This window comes from Mus caroli, chromosome 11 (assembly GCF_900094665.2).
Source record: "Mus caroli chromosome 11, CAROLI_EIJ_v1.1, whole genome shotgun sequence".
NCBI classification, from domain to species: domain Eukaryota; kingdom Metazoa; phylum Chordata; class Mammalia; order Rodentia; family Muridae; genus Mus; species Mus caroli.
The window spans coordinates 79,705,435-79,726,031 of record NC_034580.1 but is presented as its reverse complement, the minus strand read 5'-3'; the positions used below and the strand labels follow the sequence as shown (position 1 = coordinate 79,726,031).

Sequence of the window (20,597 nt, the reverse complement as noted above, 5' to 3'; positions counted from 1 at the left end):
CTGGCTGTCCTGGAGCTCACTTTGTAGACCAGGCTGGCCTCGAACTCAGAAATCCACCTGCCTCTGCCTCCCAAGTGCTGGGATTAAAGGCGTGCACCACCACTGCCTAGCTAATTACGTTTTTCTTAAAGTATTTCTATAATAATTATTATTTTACATTTTATAATAAAAATGCTGAAGAAAAGAAGTCACACACTGAAATTAATCAGACCCAAAGACTTTACAATTCAGTGAACTTCTGTGTAGTTGGAATGGTCATTCAGAACAAAAGCTGAGGAACTTTGCATTAGATTTTATATAAAATGAAATACTAGTTAGCTTTAAATAAGAATTTGGAGGAATGGGGGGGCTGGTGAGATGGCTCAGCGGTTAAGAGCACTGGCTGCTCTTCCAGAAGTCCTGACTTCAATTCCCAGCAACCACATGTTGGCTCATAACTATCTAGAATGATATCTGATGCCCAGAGTGAGCTGGGCTAGGGCAGGGGAATTTGGAGGAAAATGGATGTACTTAGAATGTATAATAATATTAAGTCACACAATCTCAGAAAGAAAATATTTAAGATAATTAAATAAGGGCCTTGTGCATTCAGGCAAGTGCTTACAGCTAAGCCATGCTCCCAGCAATCTAGTAACTGAAATTTGATTGAACTTGGTTCCTTGTGTAGTTTTGCTTCATAATCCAGAAGGATGCATTAACATAGAAAACAAAACTTCAGTGGATGCTCACAGTCATCTATAGGATGGAACACAGGGCCTCCAATATAGGAACTAGAGAAAGTACCCAAGGAGCTGAAGGGCTCTGCAACCCTATAGGTGGAACAACAATATGAACTAACCAGTACCCCCAGAGCTCGTGTCTCTAGCTGCATAGGTAGTAGAAGATGGCCTAGTCGGCCATCTTTGGGAAGAGAGGCCCCTTGGTCTAGCAAACTTTATATGCCCCAGTACAGGGGAACACCAGGGCTAAGAAGTGGGAGTGAGTGGTTAGGGGAGCAGGGCGGGGGGGGGTATAGGGGACTTTTGGGATAGCATTTGAAACGTAAATGAAGAAAATATCTAATAAAAAATGTGGGGGAAAAAAAACCAGCAAAACTTGAGGGGCTAGAGAGATGGCTTGGTTAAGAGTGCTGGATGTTCTTCCAGAGGACCCAGGTTCAATTCCCAGGGCCCACATGGCAGCTCAAAGCTGTAACTTCAATTCCAGGGACTCTAATAGCCTCACACAGAAATACATGCAGGCAAAACACCAGTGTACATAAGATTAAAGTAAATAAAAAAGAGAAAACGAAAACTTCAGGTTTTTTTTAAAGCTCAATAATTTTTTTTTTTTAATATTAAAATGGACATAGAATAACAGTATCTACCCCAAAAGGGTTACTGGCAGGATTTAAATGAGATAATGGAGTCTCTTTTTGGGGTATATAGGCCTCTGGCCACAGTATTTGTTTCTTCTTGAAAAGATTATATGAATAAATATTAGATTATATGTTCAGTTATTTGAAGTCTTAAAATTAACATGTAAAATTTATATGTCAGGATTAGGGAGTTGGGGTATGTAGTGCCTGCCCATGATCCCCCAGCACTCAGGAAAGGAGTCACAAGTATTAAGAGTTCAAGATCACCCTGGGGATATATAGAATTTGAGACCAGCCTGGGCTACGTGAATCTCTGGCTGAATACAAAAACACAATATACACGTACAACAAAAATAGATTAGACTGTCACTGGAGTATATATACTCATCAATATGTATAGATTCACCTGTATTTATACATATTCAGCAACACAAACTCCACCATTTACCAGTCCTGAGCATAGCAAGGGAGTATAGCCTTTGATTTCAGAGTGCTCATAGGAAGATATAGGTTTTAGTAAACTGCTTTGAATGCAGAATACATTTATATGATTTTATATGAATACAACCTCTCAAAGTGATTCATTCTGAGTTACTGAATAAATAACCCCTGGTCTCACTAGTACTCAAACACAATTGAGACATTTTTTGAAATTTTATGGCTCAGTTTATTATGTGCTAATAATCACTAAGTCTTCATGAAAATGTGCTTATTTTATGGTTTTAAGTTCCTAACCCTGGAGCTGGGGTGTAGCCCAGTCAGTCCAGTGTTTGCTAGCATGGATTGGATGTGCTCCTACAGGCCTCAGTCCTAGCACGCTAGAGGTTGATCAGAAGGTCATGGTCAGCCTCAAGAGTTCGTCTTTTGTCTGCATAGAGATTTTAGACAGCTGTGGTCAGATATTTTGCATTGACTTTCTGAGATGAAAACATTCATAGAAATTCATTCTGGCTCAGGTGATGTGTTAGATGCTAAGGTCTGAGTTCAAGACCAGTCTGACCTACAGAGTGAGTTCCAGGTCAGCCAGGACTACACAGAGAAACCCTGTCTCAAAAAAAAATAAAAGGTGTTGGGGGGTAGGGTGGGGGGTGTGGATTTGGGGAGGGGGTTAGAGAGATGGCTCAGCAGTTAAGAGCACTGACTGTTCTACCAGAGATCCTGAGTTCAATTCCCAGCAACCACATGGTGGCTCACAACCATCTGTAATGGGACCTAAGGCCTTCTTCTGGTGGGCCTAAAGAAAGCAACAATATATTCATACATAAAAATAAATCTTAAAACAAAAGGGAGTGGGGGAAGGGAATAAAGAAAAAAAGAAATCAGACGCATAGTAGATTGTGATGATTTTGCTAATAATAGAAGTGAAGTGACTCTTAGATAAAAGTGACTAATTCTACATGAAATCCTGTTTTTCAAAAAGGCACTTTATACAACCCTTTTTTATTGGATTTGTGCTTGTATGTCACTTTTCATTGGATTTATTTGTATGCGCATAGGATTTTGAGAATTTGGTCAGGCTTAGTTTTACAATAGGAAAGAATCGCGTGTTTTAGAAATAGAAGTCCTAATATCCATTAGGCTGTTAGGGCTTCCTTCTCAAGACTAGTTTACATGAATTAAGAGAGGGTTGCTTAGGTTTGGGTTCTAATTTTATTTTTAATAACTTTCCTTACTTCACAGTTTACTTTAAATTTTAATAAAATTTTAAATTATGAAAGTAATGTATGCTTATAAAATATTCAAACAGTTCAAAAGTATATCAAATACAAATGACAGTATCCCCACTCTTCCTGGGTAACTACTGCTCAGCAGTTTAAATAATCACTTGTAAATAAACTCAGATTTTAAGTACCATGTATTCTGAATATTTACTCTTTCTATTTAAAGGGGGGAAATGAATTTTCCTTTTTAGAAAAGTATTCAAGAGCAGTGGAGGCTGTCTAGGACCTGTGCAGGAAGGTAACTGTTGAGGATTTCTGGAAGTACATTGATCAGTTAGATTGTTGTGTCCTATAGGGCTTTTTAAGGATTTATTGGCACTTCATCAAGGTGTTTGAGAGACTATTCAGGGAGACCTGAGAAATTCTGCAGCTCCTTTCTCTTCCTTATAAATTCATGCCTGGTCAGAAATTACAGCTTGAGTGGGATGTCCCTCCACAGAACTCAAATGCACTCTATTTATCATGTTACTTAGTGTGGCAGTAATGTAAAATGGTGAGGTTTTTTTTTTTTCTTTTTTGTTTCTTTCTGCACAGGGGGCTCACTCAGCATATATTTCACCATAGTCTCTTCATCTCTCCCTCCTTTCAACTTCTACTCACTTCCCCAATTCCCCACATCGTTCTCTTAAAAGAAAAAAAAATAAGTTTTGTCCACTGAGTCCTCTTTCTTATTTTATTAATATATCTTGAGTTGAATGTTTCTTACAAAAACACTTTGCATTCTGAATTAGCCCATCAAGCTGTTTTCTCCATAGACCCTTCCACGGGCTGCACGTCTTCCAAAGCCAGACCCTCTGAGGCTTGAAAACCCAAGCCTGCTTATGGCTTAGCAGTCATGATTTTAGAATACCAGTCCCCATACTCTGCTTGAAAAAGTTATATTCTTGTTTTTTTTACACCATTAGGAAAATTGTACTTTTAGTCCTCAGAAATAGCCATCACAGGAGTGCCTGTCTCCCTCCACTGTCCAGTGAGAGCCACAGTCCCTGCCACAGTTGCCCATTTGTCTAAATCTCTGCATGTAAAAATGTATATACCTGAATATCTGCATCCTTAAATGGAAATACACAAATCCTAGTTGGATGTACATTTGAAATGATAGCCATTCATCTAAGTGGTGGGTGTTGAGGAATTGTAACCTGCAGTCCTCTTTCTTACTGGTAACGCCATTCTGCTTGGGGAATATAGAACAAGCCCAAACAGTAATACTGACAGAATTCGGAATTATGATACAGTGAAGCCTTCACGTAATTCTTTGTTGAAGAAGTTAGGGCCTAAATGTTAAGGCTTATTGTTATTCTGAGTTGATAATCTCTGCCTTGCTTTAATAATTTTTCCTCATGCCTGGGTAGCCCGCGAGTTGCACAATAATCACTCACACAGCTTTGTAATCAATGCCCAAAGTAATAGGATTCCTCTGGCCACCGGCAATTAATAAATTTGTGTCTTTTTTAAAACACTAGCAAGTCGGGCCTGAAATACGACTGACTGGCTCTCCTCATTTGCATATTTATTGCAGTGGAAAAATTCTTACCAGATGATTGATGCTGAGCCTGCCTCTTGAATTCCAAGCAGCACATTATTATGAAATGAAAAATGCCGGCCATACAGTTGATTAAAGTTGAAGACAGTGGAATCGGTGTTTTTTAAGATTGTGGGAGAATTAAAGGCATATTTTAATAGATGTTGACAAGAAGTGAACTAACAAAAGCAAAGCAAAGGATTTGCTTGAAAAGATTTAATCAAACGTCTTTCTTGGGGGATTAATTGCTGGGGATGACTAGTGCAAGTGGCAGGCTTGTGTGGATTTGAATGAAAAGTATTGTTCTCGGCCAGTCTCTCTTGTGTCATTTTGACCTGTACTTTAGCTCTAGTTTTGGAGTTACTTTTGATGGCGAAAAAAAGAGACACTCTTACAATCTGCAAATTCCAGCTCAGTGTGTCCATCTGGGATGATGAGGGAGAGCTTGTGTGTACTTGGATGTAAATAATTTTGTGTTTGCATACTTATTTACAATAACTATGTAGACATTTAAAAAGTGGAAAGGCTAGCTTCATTTTACTTTATACACTTGTCATTTCCTCTCCTTCCGCTGCCAAAATTTTACTTGCTAGTTTATAATCTAATTAGCAAACATCCAGACTGATTCTGTGTCTACAATTTTACTAGTATTGGGCAATCTAGGTGGATCAGGAAACATAAACTTGCTAGATGAAGATTATTTTTAGACTGATGACATTTATGGAAACGCTTGCAAATCAGTAGTATGTAAGTGAATACTGGGACCAGTGCATGCCAGTCCATCCAGTCTTAGTGCTATAGCTTAGCAGATACAACTCTTAAAAGATTTTGACCATGTAGGAGACAATGGTTTCACAGTAACAGACCTTCTCTTTCTAAAGCTTTTAGGAAAATATCCAAAATATGTCAATAAACAATAATACAGCTATCATTTTTTTACCTCATTTTTATAAGATCAACAGGGAAAGAATTGCCTATGTTGTATAGGTGAGAAAATTGAGCCTCAAAGAGATTAAATCGGTCCCTTCTGACTCTGGACTCTCAATAAAGTGCTCTTTCCCTTGTTCTGCACTCAGAATTATTCCTAACACTGGTAGTTGCTTATATTGAGACTTGCTAGTGTGGGAAAGCATATGTCTTTCTTAATCTCTTAAGAAAAAGGCTTCTGGAAATGGACCGTGTAGGGCAAACTAAACACAAATACCCTTGACAGTCTCCATTTGTTTTGTGGCGATATGCCAAGAGGGCTCGAGCATTGAGTCTTCATTGCATCTCTTAACTTTTTAACTCTGTAATCGTTAGCAGAAAAATTAGAGGTGAATTAGAAACTGTTGATTTCAGTTTATCTATTATTCATAGTGTTAGACAAATAGAATAAAGTTCTGTATGAATAATAGAGGAGATATTTATTTGTTTTGCCTGGGAAGAATTTGAAGAATTCACTTTTGGATTTGAGTATTCAGATTCTTCACTCTCCATCTGGCTTTGTGGAGGCCTTTTCAGCAAAAGATTGCTCCATTGTGTCTGTAGGTTTTACACAGCATCTCTTTATTTATAAGTGTGGATATCTATCATATGTGGAGGTCAGAGGAGCAAGACCTTGCAGGAGTCAGTTCTCTCCTTCCACCTTGTGGGTTTCAGGGATTACACTTGGGTCATTAGGCTCGGTAGTAAACATCTTTACTGGGTGAAGCATCTTACCAACCCAGCTTTTGCATACTAGACAGAAGTGTGGGCTTCATTTGTAAAGAAGTGAAAATTGAGTCCTGTTTTCTAAGTCTGTTTATGGGAAATTACCCATGTAGTAGCCACTGTGATAATTGATTTGATTAACTCTGTTCGTATGAGGTCAGGGGGCCTTAAAAACATAAAGAATTATAGAGTTCATTTTTGGCCAGCCTCTTGACATGCTGACTGGAGCTTATACTTAAGGGCTACTTTCTGAGTGAGTGAAGGAGTGGAAGCAATGGAGAAAATATGAGTGTTAACAGAAAAGCACTTTGATTTACTGATGCTGGCTCTCTTTCTTGTTGGATTGATAACATTGAATGGATCCACAGTAGATTAAACACAAAACAAAAACAACTGGGACAAAATAAAAAGTCCTTGGGAGTGGCCCTTAAAAATTGTAGTCTTTCGTGGGGAGTGGTGGTGCACCCCTTTAATCCCAGCACTCAGGAGGCACAGGGAGGCAGATCTCTGAGTTTTGAGGCCAGTCTGGTCTACAGAGAGTTCCAGGACAGCCAGGGCTACACAGAGATACCATATCTTGAGTAAAGAAAAGAAAAGAGAAGAGAAGAGAAGAAGAGAAAAGAAGGAAGGAAGGAAGGGTTGAGTTTCATTAGATCCCTTTACATTCTTGGTCATGCCACATGTTGGAGTCAGACTGTAACTTGCCAGTTACCAAGCAGCCGTGACACACTGTTTTGTAGCTTCTTTCTTGTAAAAATATTTTTTAACCAATTTTTTATGTATATGAGTATTTTGCCTGCATATGTATATGCACCTTATATGTGCCTGTTACCTGTTGATGTCAGAAGAGGGCATTGAATCTCCTGGAACTGGAATTATTGATAGTTTTGTTGTTTCTGATTGGTTGATTCACTTAAGGTTATCAGGGGTCGTCTGCCATACTGTGCTTCCTTTTGAAGTCTAATTCATTTTTTTCTGATCTTTTTGAATAAACTCAGTTTGAAATAAGTATTTTGTCCCCTATAAAGATTGATTAGAATTATTTACTGAACTGTGGACTTGGACTTTAAGTCATTGTATTTTAGGTTTCTGTTTGGTTGATTTTGGATGGTGGTGCTGATTTGAACCCAAGGCCCTTTTCATGCTACATAACTGCTTAACTACTGAACTGTATCAGGTTTGTTGTTGTTTCTATTGTGGTGAACTATTTTGGCATAAGCCTCGCCTTTGTTAAACCATGTATAGCTTAGTGTCATTAAGTACAATCTATATTGTACCAACTATTAGTACTGTCTATCTCCAGAGCATGTTCTTTCCCCATATAGTAATTGTACTATTAAATGACAAATCTCCATTTCCTCTCATCTATGAATCTCAGTATTTTAGTTTCCTTGTGTTAGTGGAGTTATGTTACTTTTATACAACTGGTATATTCTTTTTTTTCTTCTTAGTTTAGAATAGAGTTTGTTTGGGGGAATGGGAAGGGGGGTTGAGAAAGGAGTAGAGTCGGAGAAAGAGAGGGTTTACAGGACAGAGAGAGAGAAAAAAAAAAGAAGGGAAGAGGCTGAGCGGGAACACAGAGAGAGGGAGGGGACGGGGGAGGAGAAAGGCCGAAAGAGGTCAGAGGGAGAGAAGAGTGTCAGAGACAACAGGCATATTCTTAACCTAAGGTTTAATCTGGTGGCAGGTGCATCTGTCTTTATGAGAACAGGTTTTGTTATGGAGCCCAGGCTGTTCTAAAATTGTGATCCTCCTGCTTCAACTTCACAATGCTTTTGTTATAGGCAGGCACTACCACACCTGGCTTGTTTTTCACTTTCATTTTCTCAGTGCCTACTTGGTCCAAGGGATTTTTTTTCCTCCTTTGAGAATGTAATTACATAATTTCTCCTTTCCCTTTTCTCCCTCCCAAACCCTTTTATATACCTACACCTCCCTCCTCTATTTCAAAATCATGGCCTCTTTTTCCATTAATTGTTATTACATGCATATATGTATGTATGTATATATAGTTAAATATTAGTTTCTTGGTCTGTATAAATGTTACGTGTGTGTGTGTGTGTGTGTGTGTGTGTGTGTGTGTGTGTGGTATTCAGGGCTGACCACTTGGCATTGGATAATTAATAGGTGTGCTCTTCCCTGGGGAAGACTTATTTTCTCCTGCTCTCAGCATTCCTAATTTGCCTGTAGTTCTTTGTCTGGGAATGAGGCCGCATAGGCTTTCCCTTGCCTACTTTGACATGTCTATCATTGAACTTGTTCATCTCATAGTTAGACAGTCATGTTGGTGAGGCTTTCTGGGTGTAGCTTCAGATATTACTAGGAGACATAATCTCGTAGCAAACTCCCTGTTCCTAAGACTCTTAAAATTCTTTCAACACCCGACTGCTATTCCGAAGGTCCAAAGTTCAAATCCCAGCAACCACATGGTGGCTCACAACCATCCGTAATGAGATCTGACTCCCTCTTCTGGAGTGTCTGAAGACAGCTACAGTGTACTTATATATAATAAAAATAAATAAATCTTTAAAAAAAAAATCTTTCAACCCTCTCTTAATGTTTGCTCCCTGAATCTTAGGTTCAGGAATTGTTTTGTAGATGCAACTTTTGGAACTAATCTCCACAGCTCTGCATTTTGATTGGTTGAGATTTTATGTAATGATCTCCATCTGTTGTAAAAAGAAGTTTCCTTGATGAGGGGTGAGGACTACACTTATCTATGAGTATAAAGACAAATATTTAGAGTATAGTTGGGGTTTGTGGTTTGTAAATTGGTAGTTGTAGATTCTCCTCTGAGATCCATGACGTCACTGGGCATGGGTCATTTGCTAGTTTCCAATACCAGGCATGGTTTTCTTTTTGTTGAATGGATCTTAAGTGCACCTCGAAGCTGTTGGTTTCTGCCAAGGTATGCCACTCCTGTACCTTTATAGCTATTGTGCCATGCTGGTTGTTGTGGTTCATAGGCATCATAGCTGGACTGTTGGTTGCTTTTCTCCTCTGGAAGTTTGCATGGCACCTTTGGGTACATGAAAGCTAGGTCCCCAGGGAGGAAACATTCAGGTCAGTTCCATCTCTTGGGGCTCTGGGCTCTGGGTCTGAAGTGCATGCTGTTTTCAGCAATAGGGACTTAACCTTCCACCTTTGGGCACTAGCAATAGTCTGTATGTTTTGGGTGTCTCTTAGACAGTCCTGACCAACAATTCAAGGGAAGGCTTCTCATGCCTGGTTTTTGTTAGGGCTTCTTTGGTTCTCGATGGGGAGATTGTGAACCCAGATGAGAAATTTTCATTCAGACTGGATATGTATATTTATATTTGGACTAACATGTATTAAAACATTTTATGTAAAAAGTTAATAGTAAGATTCCTTATAGCTTTATCGGGTACCCTTACTATTATTTTTGCCTTTCTTCTTCCTTCTTCTGTGTTTATCTCCCCCCAGCTGCCTAATTTGAGCCCCCACTTTGTCCCCTTTTCTCTGATCAGATCAGTTGTACCCTGGTTTCCTCTTTATTGTTTTTCTGCTCTCCACCCTGGTAGTGGCCCCCCTTTACTTTCCTGATGTTTGCAGTTACCCCAGGATGTGCACTCCCATCTCAAGATGTGGAGCTAAGAGCCTCTGATGAAAGAGAGTATGTGTGATCTTTTCTACTTCCATGGTTTATTTTATTTTATTTTATTTTTTGGTTTTTTGAGGCAGGGTTTCTCTGTGTAGCCCTGGCTGTCCTGGAACTCACTCTGTAGACTAGGCTGGCCTCGAACTCAGGAATTTGCCTGCTTCTGCCTCCCAAATGCTGGGATCAAAGGTGTGCGCCACCACGCCTGGCCCCATGGTTTCAATTGAGTTGGTTTTTTACAAACAGAATGGATTTGTGGTTTCACTTTTGGGAGATGGTATTTATCTCTTATAAAGTTACTGCACTTGTCTAGCAGCATGGGAGGCTCTAGACTTAGTCTTTAGCACAGGAAAAAGCAAAACTGAGCGTACTCCCATGACTGTAAGTGCTCACAGTGCATCGTCCTACAGAAACACCATCAGCAAGCCTAAGTCTGCTGGAGAATAGAATTAAACAGTGGCAGAGCGAGACCCCGTCTCCCACCTTTGTTGTCATGGGCTTTTTCTCAGTGCTTTCCTAGGAAGGCAGTTTTNCCTTTAAAATTNTTNTATCCNCAGCCTTTTNTTTNTTTTTTTTTTTTTTTTTTGGCAAGATAGAATTTCTCTGTATAATGGCCCTGGCTGTCCTGGACCTTGCTTTGTAGACCAGGCTGGCCTCAAACTCAGAGATCCACCTGCCTCTGTCTCCTGAGCACTGAGATTAAAGACCTGTGCCACCATGCCCAGCTCCTTATCCTTTTTTCTTCTATTCATTTTGTTGTAGAATTTGTTTTATTCTACTCATTTTGTCTATATTTATCCATTTCCCAAAAGCTGATTTACAGAGAAATGGCTTTGTATGATAGTTCACATGCTTTTTTTTTTTTTTATGAAATGCTTTGCTGTGCATGCAGGTCACTCTTGCCTTATGATCCCCTGCCTTAGCCCTGCATGATCTGAGTATGTGAGGTACCATTTCTGGCTCTGATTTCTATTTTTTCTTTTCTGTAGTGGAAAACTTTGTTTTATTTTGTTTTTAGAGATAGAGAGTAATTAATTGATAATCTTGGTCTGGTACACAAGGTATTTGGGACTTTTAGGAAATATATTGTAAATCTTTTCAGATTGCATGAATGTAGACTGGTTATGAAAGGATTATAGAATTTATAAAAGTTATGATGAGAAATCTCATTTAAATAAGGAAATTGTATTTATATAGCTTTATATACAGATAATGTAAAAGTGTATAAAGTTGTTTTAGGTCATAAAGTTCCTCCTGGCTAGTCTGGGAAGGCTTTCTCAGGTAGCTTAGCCTCTTAGCTTTGTGTTAAAATAGAATGACATGGATGGAGCTATTGTTTAACTTGTGTAGATAGTACCCCATTAGTGGATTGACTAGGATAGAAGATGGTAAAAAAAGGCTGCCTGTGCTAGGCAAGGAGACCAGAAATAAACAGTAAGACTCATATATATATATATATATATATATATATATATATATATGATATGATATGATATATATGCGTGTGCTGAAGTTAGTAGGGAGTGAATGTAGAGGTTGTTGAATGAGAATAGGGAGGTCTGTGAGATTATAGCTTGAAAAGGGGCAAGAAGTGTTTGAACCATGTCCATAAAGGAACAAATTATTGTTATTGGTCTCAGACAGTCCTCAATTAGGTCCTTCTACAGGAGATGCTTTTTCGGCTGCATGGCCCCCAACGTTTATATAGAGGTGACTGCCTCTGTTCCTCCTACAAATTATCAATGATAATATAAATGGAAGATATGTGATTTCATAGCCAATTACATGTATAGAGTTACGAGTATCCAAATGTCAGTGATTTGTGAAAACAAAGTACAGAAGAAAAATATCGTCAAGAGGGAACTATCATGTGGAAGACAGTTCTGTTCTGAGATGGCAGATTTGAACTGTGATAGGTTATTGAGGCAGAGATTGTCTGGCAGTTACTGAAGGTGTGGGATTTGATTATTAGAGCAGAATCAGAGTACTCTTAACAAATATTGATTATCAATATTTAGTGAGCTCTTTAGTAGGGGTATTAGGGGTCTGGGGATTTTTGTTTGAGACTAGGTTTCTCTGAAACCCTGGCTGTCCTGGAACTCACTTTGTAGACCCTGGCTGGCCCTGAACTCACAGAGACCCACCTGCCTCTGCCTCCCAAATACTGAGATTAAAGATGTCTGATACCACATGCCCAGCAGAAGTCCAGTTTTTAATGCTTTGGTTTGTTTGAGACAAGGTCTCTATCTAGCCCAGGCTCGCTTTAAATTTCTTTTGTAGTACAGAGGATGACTTTGAACTTCTGATCTTCCTGCCTCCACCTCCTGAGTTCTGGAATTATAGATGTGCCACCATGCCCAGTTTATGGTGGTTGCTGAGTATCAGTCCCAGGGCCTTATGAATGCTAGGCAAGCAATCTACTCATTGAGTTACAGCCCAGATTTTTCTTGTTGTTTTTGGAAGTTTGTAGCCATGAATTGTATAGTTAATCTTGACCTGCATTATAGATGTACTCTGACTAAAAGAACCAAGTGAGAAAACAGTCCTATGGTAGGATCTTTCTGTGTAGCCCCCACATGGCCTGGTGCTTGAGCCTCTCAACTTCTATCCATGTATAAGTTATTTATTTATTTATTTATTAATCGTACACTGTAGCTGTCTTCAGACATTCCAGAAGACAACATCAGATTTCGTTACGGATGGTCGTGAGCCACCATGTGGTTGCTGGGATTTGAACTCAGGACCTCCGGAAGAGCAGTCACCGCTCTTAACCACTGAGCCATCTCACCAGCCCCCATGTATAAATTAATATACAATTCAGTGCTATAAGTTGGAAACTACTAATTTGAGGGTTTTTTTTTTTCCGGTCTGGTTTGGCTCTGGTTTTTCCCTGTGTGTGGTATGCATTTATGTGTGTATACATGTTCTTGTGTGTGGGAGTCCACATGTATGTTTGTGCCTGTGGAGATCTGAGACCAACATCAGGGGCCTATCTTCTTTGGTGGTTCGTCACCTTATTTTCAAGAGGCATGCCTGATCTCTTACTTAAGCCTGGAGCTTGCTGTTTTGGTCTGGTCAGCCAGCTTGTCCTGGGGATCCCATCTCAGCTTTTCTAAGTCTGGGAATCTGAACTCTGGTCCTAGTGCTTCTACAACAAATGCTTTACCCACTGAGCCATATCCCTAGCCCCCTACTTGGGTTTGTACGTGGACAGAGACTTTCTGTAGGATTTGTTTGAGAGATTGAGAGACTAATTTGCCACTCAGATCAGAGACAGACGAGATCTGGCAGGAGAGAAAGAACTGAGCTCATGCTTCAGAAGAGGGGAGGGCCTTTCAGGAGGAATTGCTTATCAGACTCAGCACCCATGAGACCTGAGGGCAGCCTGTAGGATATACCCAAGGAACTTAATATCAGGGGCAGAGTTCATTATTTATGGTAGCAGGCTAGGAGTTTGCCAAACTTAGTAACTTTAAGAACTGGCCACTGAAGTCTTTCTATCTGCAGACACATTTCTAAGCACCTTCCACGTGCTGCTATCTTGCTTATTCCTTAGCGTCATATGAGACAGGCACTGGAGTAGTTTCCATGGAGTTGATCTCAGAAAGTACCGACTGTCCCCACTCAGAACTTGTCAGGAGACAGGGAGTGACAGCAATTGTAGAGCTGTAAATGACTAACTATCCCTTTTCTCTGCTTTATTTCTGTCCCAGGTCACAAAGCACTTAAAGCCTTGCTAAGGTCATTGGTGGATCTTCAGGAGGAGTTGCTTTTCCAGTACCCAGACACGAGACATATAGTAAATGGGGCAGAACCCAGTGCAGAGAGGTAAGGAGGAGGCAGAGCCATGGGCTTATCATTTTCTTCTCATCTGAATGAAAAAGGAAGGCGTGTCCTCAGACAGATAGATACAGGATTTGATAAACGTAGAATGGAGCTGCTTTTATATTTAACGGGTGGTCAGAACAGGACAGTTTAGAGTGCTTATTCTAGCTTTTTTGTAACTGCTTATCTTTGTAGCTTAGGGCAAAATATTTGCCTTCTCTTTTGTTCTATAATAGTTAGTAGATTACAATCATGTTTTGAATATTAATATTTGTGAAATACTTTGTGCCCATACCATGGACTCAGTCACAACCATCCCCTTGAGCACTTTCTACATACTGAGACCTGTAGTACAGTGAGGGCCTTTGTCCGAGTAGTTGGAGGTTGTGGTATATTCATTCTCACAGTGGTTTTCACTATACATACAGTTGTCCCTCTATATCCAAGGGGGAATGGCTCTGGAACCTTTCATGGCTACCCACACCTGCAGTCCTGTATGCACCCTTCTATGATCTTCTGTCATCCCTGAGTATCAGTTGCACAACATAATGCTAGGTAGATAGCTACTAGGGAGTAATGCCCATGTTGGAGTGGCTGGGAACTTCCTCTGATGGTTTTGATCTGCACTGCATTTCAGATTAGTGCTAATGTGGGTGCCTATCCCTGGCAGTTTTCTTCTCATTAGGCTTCTCTTCATTTGGGTCAATTAATATTATTCACCTCTTCTTAACAGTTGGTTATGGAAATATGTTTCTCTTATTGATTTTGGGACTTAAGGTCACAGAAATGTGAGTCTGTGTTTAATTTTTAAAGTTTCAAAGCTTCTCCTGTAACAGTATGTGCCTGCTTCATATACATTTCAAGTGATATTTTTACAACCTCATTTCTTTTTATGGTGTGCTTACCATTAAAAAAAGTTAAACCTAGGCACTTTGGATATTTATTTGAAAATTCTCATGAATCTTTGATTCTCTTTATGAACTTTAAAACATTTTTAAATCTTTATTTTTGTTTTATGTGTATAGGTGTTTGGCCTGCATGTATGTTTGCTCCATGTATAATCAGTGCCTACAGAAGCCAGAAGAGGGTGTCAGATCCCCTGGGACTGGAGTTAGAAACATTTGTGAGCCATCACGTGGATGCTGGGAATCAACTGGAGTCCTCTGGAAGGGCGACCAGTGCTTTTAATCATTGAGCATTCTAGCTCATGAAATTCTTTTCAAGCAAACAAAAAGTCATCCTCATATTTCTGATATAATATAGCTATAACGGATAGGGTCTAAATACTTGATGTGAACCTAATCTGTTATTCAAGTAATGTCTACATTGGACTTAATGTTCTTACTGGTTTTCTAGTGAGGAGATTTCCAGTGAAGATGATGAGCTAGTGGGAGAGAAGAAGAAACAACGAAAGGCCCCACCCAAGAGGAAGCTAGAGATGGAGGACTATCCCAGCTTCATGGCAAAGCGCTCTGCTGACTTCACCATCTACAGGAACCACACACTACAGAAATGGCATGATAAAACCAAGCTTGCTTCTGGAAAACTGGGCAAGGTGTGTGTGTGTGTGTGTGTGTAAGTCTACTGACTTCTACCATTTAATGTTAACTTTATTAGAATGTTTTATTCTGGAAAGATTACCTCGTTCTGTGTTCAAAGTATGAAATATTTTTAAATAAGCAGATTTGAAAACATTATAAAGGAGCAGAAGAAAGTGATGACTGCTTAAGACTAAGATTTTTCTGAGAACTGTGGTAGGCATACTCAGCTTTTAACGGAAAACTGGCCTGAAAAGACAACTCTGTTTGCTGACATAGAGAGAAGCCAATGTAGCTAGCTGCCTTTAGCACTGACCTGTGTTATCTGACATTGTTTAATGTTGTTGTAGGGTTTTGGTGCCTTTGAACGCTCGATCTTGACTCAGATTGATCATATTATGATGGACAAAGAAAGATTACTTCGGAGGACACAGACCAAGCGCTCTGCCTACCGAGTTCTTGGCAAACCTGAGCCAGTCCCTGAGCCTGTTGCAGAGAGCTTGCCAGGAGAACCGGTAAGAACTCGGGATGCCCGCTTATAGAAAGTCTCTGGGAGGGTAGTTATATGAACAGCCTGCAGAATGAGCTCTTTCTGTGAGGAACGGATGAGCTGCAGAGAGCAGCACTGCTAGGTTGGGGTCAGCGTGAGGCTTTGTAGTACTCCTGTCACATCTCCATTTTGTGTTTGATGTAGGAATTCAGCAGGAGATATGTTGTAAGTCCAGTTTTTAAGATTTAGGGGATTTGGATGTTTGTGGTTGCTTCTGTGATCTGAAAATGGAACCCAGGGCCTCAAACCTGGTTTGCTATGTAAACCCTGTACTACTGTCCTGCATCCCAGACTACTGCTATGTAGAAATGGCAGCATAGACATTTCCTTAATGCTTACTTTTGGGTACTCTGGAAAGGATATGAGAGTAGAATATTAAAATTCTTTTGTTTAAAATGAAATATTTTTATTTTGGTTTTTTAGGAGGAGGATATTTCTGAGACAGGGTTTCTCTATATAGCCTTGGCTGTCCTGGAACTCACTATGTAGGGCAGGCTGGCTTCAGACTCACAGAGGTCCATTTGCACCTGACTTGGCATGCGCCACAACCCCTGGCTATTTTTTGTTTATTTTATGTGTATTTATGAATGTTTTACCTCCATGTATAGTTGTGTACACACTGAGCATCTACTGCTTGTGGATGCCAGAAGACACTGTTGGATCCTCTGGAACTGGAGTTAACAGGCTGTTGTTAGCTATCATATGTATCCTGGGAACTGAACCTGGGTCCTCTGAAAGAGCACCAAGTGCTCTTAACTGCTAAGCCATCCCTTAATTCCCCTCTCCCACTTTATAATTTATTTTTCTATGTTTATAGAGTTAAAAAAATAGAATCATCACACTTTTCTTTTTCCCTTTCTTCCTTCTAGCCCTTCCATGCCTTCCAGCTCTCAAACTGATAGCCTCTTTTTGGGGGGGGGGGGAGTTATTATTATTACATACATATATACAAATATCTAAATACAACTTGCTGAGTCTTTTCTGGTGTGTGTGTGGTTTCAGGGCTATCTACCTCAGTGAATAACCAGCAAGGGAGCTCATCCCCGAGAGGCAGATTCCCCTCTCCTACAAGTCATAGCCATGGGTAAACCCTGTGAAACTTTTCCCCTTTCATGTAACATATTTTTATTTTTTTAATTACACTCACACATGTAATACATACGTATATACACATGTATATATGTATACAAACACATATATATATATATACTTAATACTTTTTAATTTCATAAGATTTTAAAATGAAGTGTAAATTTTTTTCTACTCTGAAAATTCTAATCCTTATATTGTTGCTACAATCTTTATGAATATGACACATATGTAACATAGCTAAATGTGATTCTTTTCTTTTTAGAATTTTTTTTAAAATATTGTATTTTTAATAATGTGTGTGTGCACACACACATGTGGGTCTGTGCATGTGAATGCAGGCCAGAGGCACTGGGTCCTCTGGAGCTGGAGTTAAAGGTACACGGTGAACAACCTGATATGTGTACTGGGAATTGAAATCCAGTCCTTTAGAAGAGCAATGCATGTTCTTAACCACCAAGCCCTGAGAGACTCCAGCCCCTTTATAAATCTTTAAAAAGCTGTTTTCACAGTTTCATCTCACACACACACCACTTGGTATGTACTTCAATAATACTCTCTCCCATTATCCTCTCTTTTCTTTCTTTTTAGATGCATTTATTTATTATATATAAGTACACTGTAGCTGTCTTCAGACACACCAGAACAGGGTATCAGATCTCACTACAGGTTGTGAGCCACCACGTGGCTGCTGGTTGCTGGGAATTGAACTCAGGACCTCTGGAAGAGCAGTCAGTGCTCTTAACCACTAAACCATCTCTCCAGCTCCCTCATTATCCTCTCTTATCCCCTCCCCACTCCACCAAACTCCATCTTCTTCCCAGACAGTCTCCTCTTACCTTCATGTCTTTTCTGTTTGTTTGTAGCCCACTGCTGTTAATTAGGACTTCCTCTATAAGCATGGATAGATTATTTGCTTGAGCAAGGACAACTTAGTATTGAAGAATATTGCTCTTGTGCCCCCAGCAGCCATTTACTGCTTACAGCACCTCAGGGGGTCATTTTTTAAAACTAAATCAAATAGATATATGTACATCTATATAGATATGTAAAGTGCCATTATATTTTAAAATATTAAAAAATTTGATATCCTATATTCTAGATATTTTAGCATGAAAATCTACCTTATTTTTCTGTCTATAAAGAATTCCATTGTATGCTGGGCTGTGGTGGCTGGAGGCAGTGATAGACAGATCTCTTGAGTTCCAGGACAGTCTACAGAGCAAATTCTAGGACAGCCAGGGCTACACAGAGAAATCCTGTCTGAAAAACAACAAACTGGAAAAAAAAAATCTATTGAATGACTGTAAGCTATAATTTAGTCAAACTTGCTGTTTCTGTTGTCTCCAGTTAGAAACAAATTATAGGAAACATTTCTAAATATTTCTATTTGTTTGTGTGAATATATGGATGAATTTTTAAAAGTTAGAAAATATATTAAATACTGATCGATATTGCCAAATTACCTCCCAAAGGGCTCACATTAATTTCCAGTCCCTCTGGCTCTTTTCTCAGTCCTGGGTATTACCAGTCTGAGAGGTGAAATATTTTTTGTGTGGATTTTGGTAAAAGTGAGCTTAAACATTGTCATGATAATTTATGCTCCTTTATTCTGTCAACCACCTGTTAATAGACTTGATCTCACTATAGCATTCAGGTTCTATAGAAGGAGTTCCAGGACAGCCAGGGATGCACAGAGAGACTCTGTCCTGAAACAAACAAACAAACAAACAAACAAACAAGTAAATGAAGAAATAAATAAATTTTAAGAGCTCTATATCTTATGGAAAAAGTGCTTTGACCTTTAGGCATAGTCGTTAGAGTAGTGAGGCTGACTGGACAGACTTCTCACCCTTTCCCTTCCTGTTGACACAGGAGATCCTTCCTCAGGGCCCTGCCAATGCCCACCTGAAGGACTTGGATGAGGAGATATTTGATGATGATGACTTTTACCACCAGGTACGGCTTTTCCTGTCCTTCCTTTGTTACAACAAGCCAGGCGTTTGCATTTTAGAGCCACTGATTGAGTCCTCTGGGTAAAGGGGAGGAGTTAAGGAGTTAGGACTTCAGGGGTGTCATTCTGGATCGTGGGTTGTCTTGGGCTTCATATTTTCCTGTTGAGGTGAAAACAGCTCAGCTATTTTGTGAATGCTGCTCTGGTCTAAATTATCTGTAAAACAGTTTAAGCTTCTTACTCAGGGTTTCTATTCCTGCACAAACACCATGACCAAGAAGCAAGTTGGGGAGGAAAGGGTTTATTTGGCTTACACTTCCATGCTGCTGTTCATCACCAAAGAAGTCAGGACTGGAACTCAAGCAGGTCAGAAAGCAGGAGCTGATACAGAGGCCATGGAGGAATGTTCTTTACTGGCTTGCCTCCCCTGGCTTGCTCAGCCTGCTCTCTTATAGAACCCAAGACTACCATCCCAGAGATGGCACCACCCACAAGGGGCCTTTCCCCCTTGATCACTAATTGAGAAAATGCCTTACAGTTGGATCTCATGGAGGCATTTCCTCAACTGAAGCTCCTTTCTCTGTGATGACTCCAGATGTGTCAAGTTGACACAGAACTAGCCAGTACGGTCAGGTGTTTACTCTTTGCTGCTGCTGGGTGTTACTTATTTTTGTTTTCAGTTTTGAGTGATCGTCTCATTGTGTACTAGTCCAAGGCGGCTCCAAACTGGCAGTGCTGGCTGCTTCAGTGTCCTGAGTGCTTGTACAACAGGTGTGCACTACCTACCACATTAGTTATTCAGCCTGACCTTTCTTGTCCCACTCCAGGTACTAGCCATCAGACCCAGAGCCTTGTACATGCCAGCTGGGTAACAGTTGAGATCCTAGAGTTCTTGAGTTGCATTTCTGGTTCTATAACCTAACTCAGTCTTTCTAATGTGATTTGCTAAAAAAAAAAAGATTAATTTATTTTTATTTTCCCATTTGTATGTCTGTGTACCATGAATGTGCTTTGTGCCTGAGGAGGCCAGAAGAGACTATTAGGTCCTTTAGAACTGGAGTTAGGGATGATGGTAAACATCCATTGTGGGCGCTGGGAACTTATCCCTTGGTCTTTGCAAGAACAGTAAATGCTGTTAACCACTGAGCCACCTCTCCAGCACCTTAAATGTAATTTTTTGATGTGTATTTAAGTCAGTTTAGTTGTGCATTATAAATATAAGCTACTGTTGGGTTTCTCATTTTTCTAATAGTTTAATGTGATCACCAGTAAAGGTTGACCTATGATCCAGTCCTCAAGTTTTTATTTTCTCATTGTTGTAATGGTATATTTTGGCGTTTTTGAGATAGCATCTCACTGTGTTACCTAGATTAGCCTTGAATTACAATTCTTTGCTTTTACTTCTTCTGTGCTGAGTGCCACCTGTTCTCAGCCTAATCATTCTTGTGTCTTAGGAGAGTTCTCCCAGTTCTTTTCCTGACATTATTTGCTTGATGTTACTCTTTCTAATAATCCTAGTGCTTGCTTAGGTGGACTAAACATTTGAGATATTCTAAAGGGTACAGCAACTGTCTATTCCTGACTCTCTTGTGAGTTGTATTAACGAAATGTGCTTTCTTGCCCAATGGAGAGTTGAGGATGCTGCTTACCGGTGTCACACTGTTTTTTGTTGAGCCATTGTTTATCAAGATAAGACATTACTCTTGAATTTTTAGTTAGTTTTTCCCAGA

The 20,597-nt window shown here is 39.7% G+C and overlaps 1 protein-coding gene across 3 annotated transcripts in view; it reads left to right on the top strand.

The window, feature by feature from the left end:
• The window catches only part of Aatf (apoptosis antagonizing transcription factor), an 88,434-nt gene that overhangs the window by 25,119 nt on the left and 42,718 nt on the right, over window positions 1-20,597 (top strand). For all 3 annotated transcript variants that reach the window (XM_021178129.2, XM_021178130.2, XM_029483576.1), the window contains exons 6-9: window positions 13,625-13,739; window positions 15,093-15,291; window positions 15,625-15,789; window positions 18,789-18,872. In XM_021178129.2, the coding sequence (XP_021033788.1) occupies window positions 13,625-13,739; window positions 15,093-15,291; window positions 15,625-15,789; window positions 18,789-18,872 (563 nt within the window). The remainder of the gene's footprint in view (window positions 1-13,624; window positions 13,740-15,092; window positions 15,292-15,624; window positions 15,790-18,788; window positions 18,873-20,597) is intronic.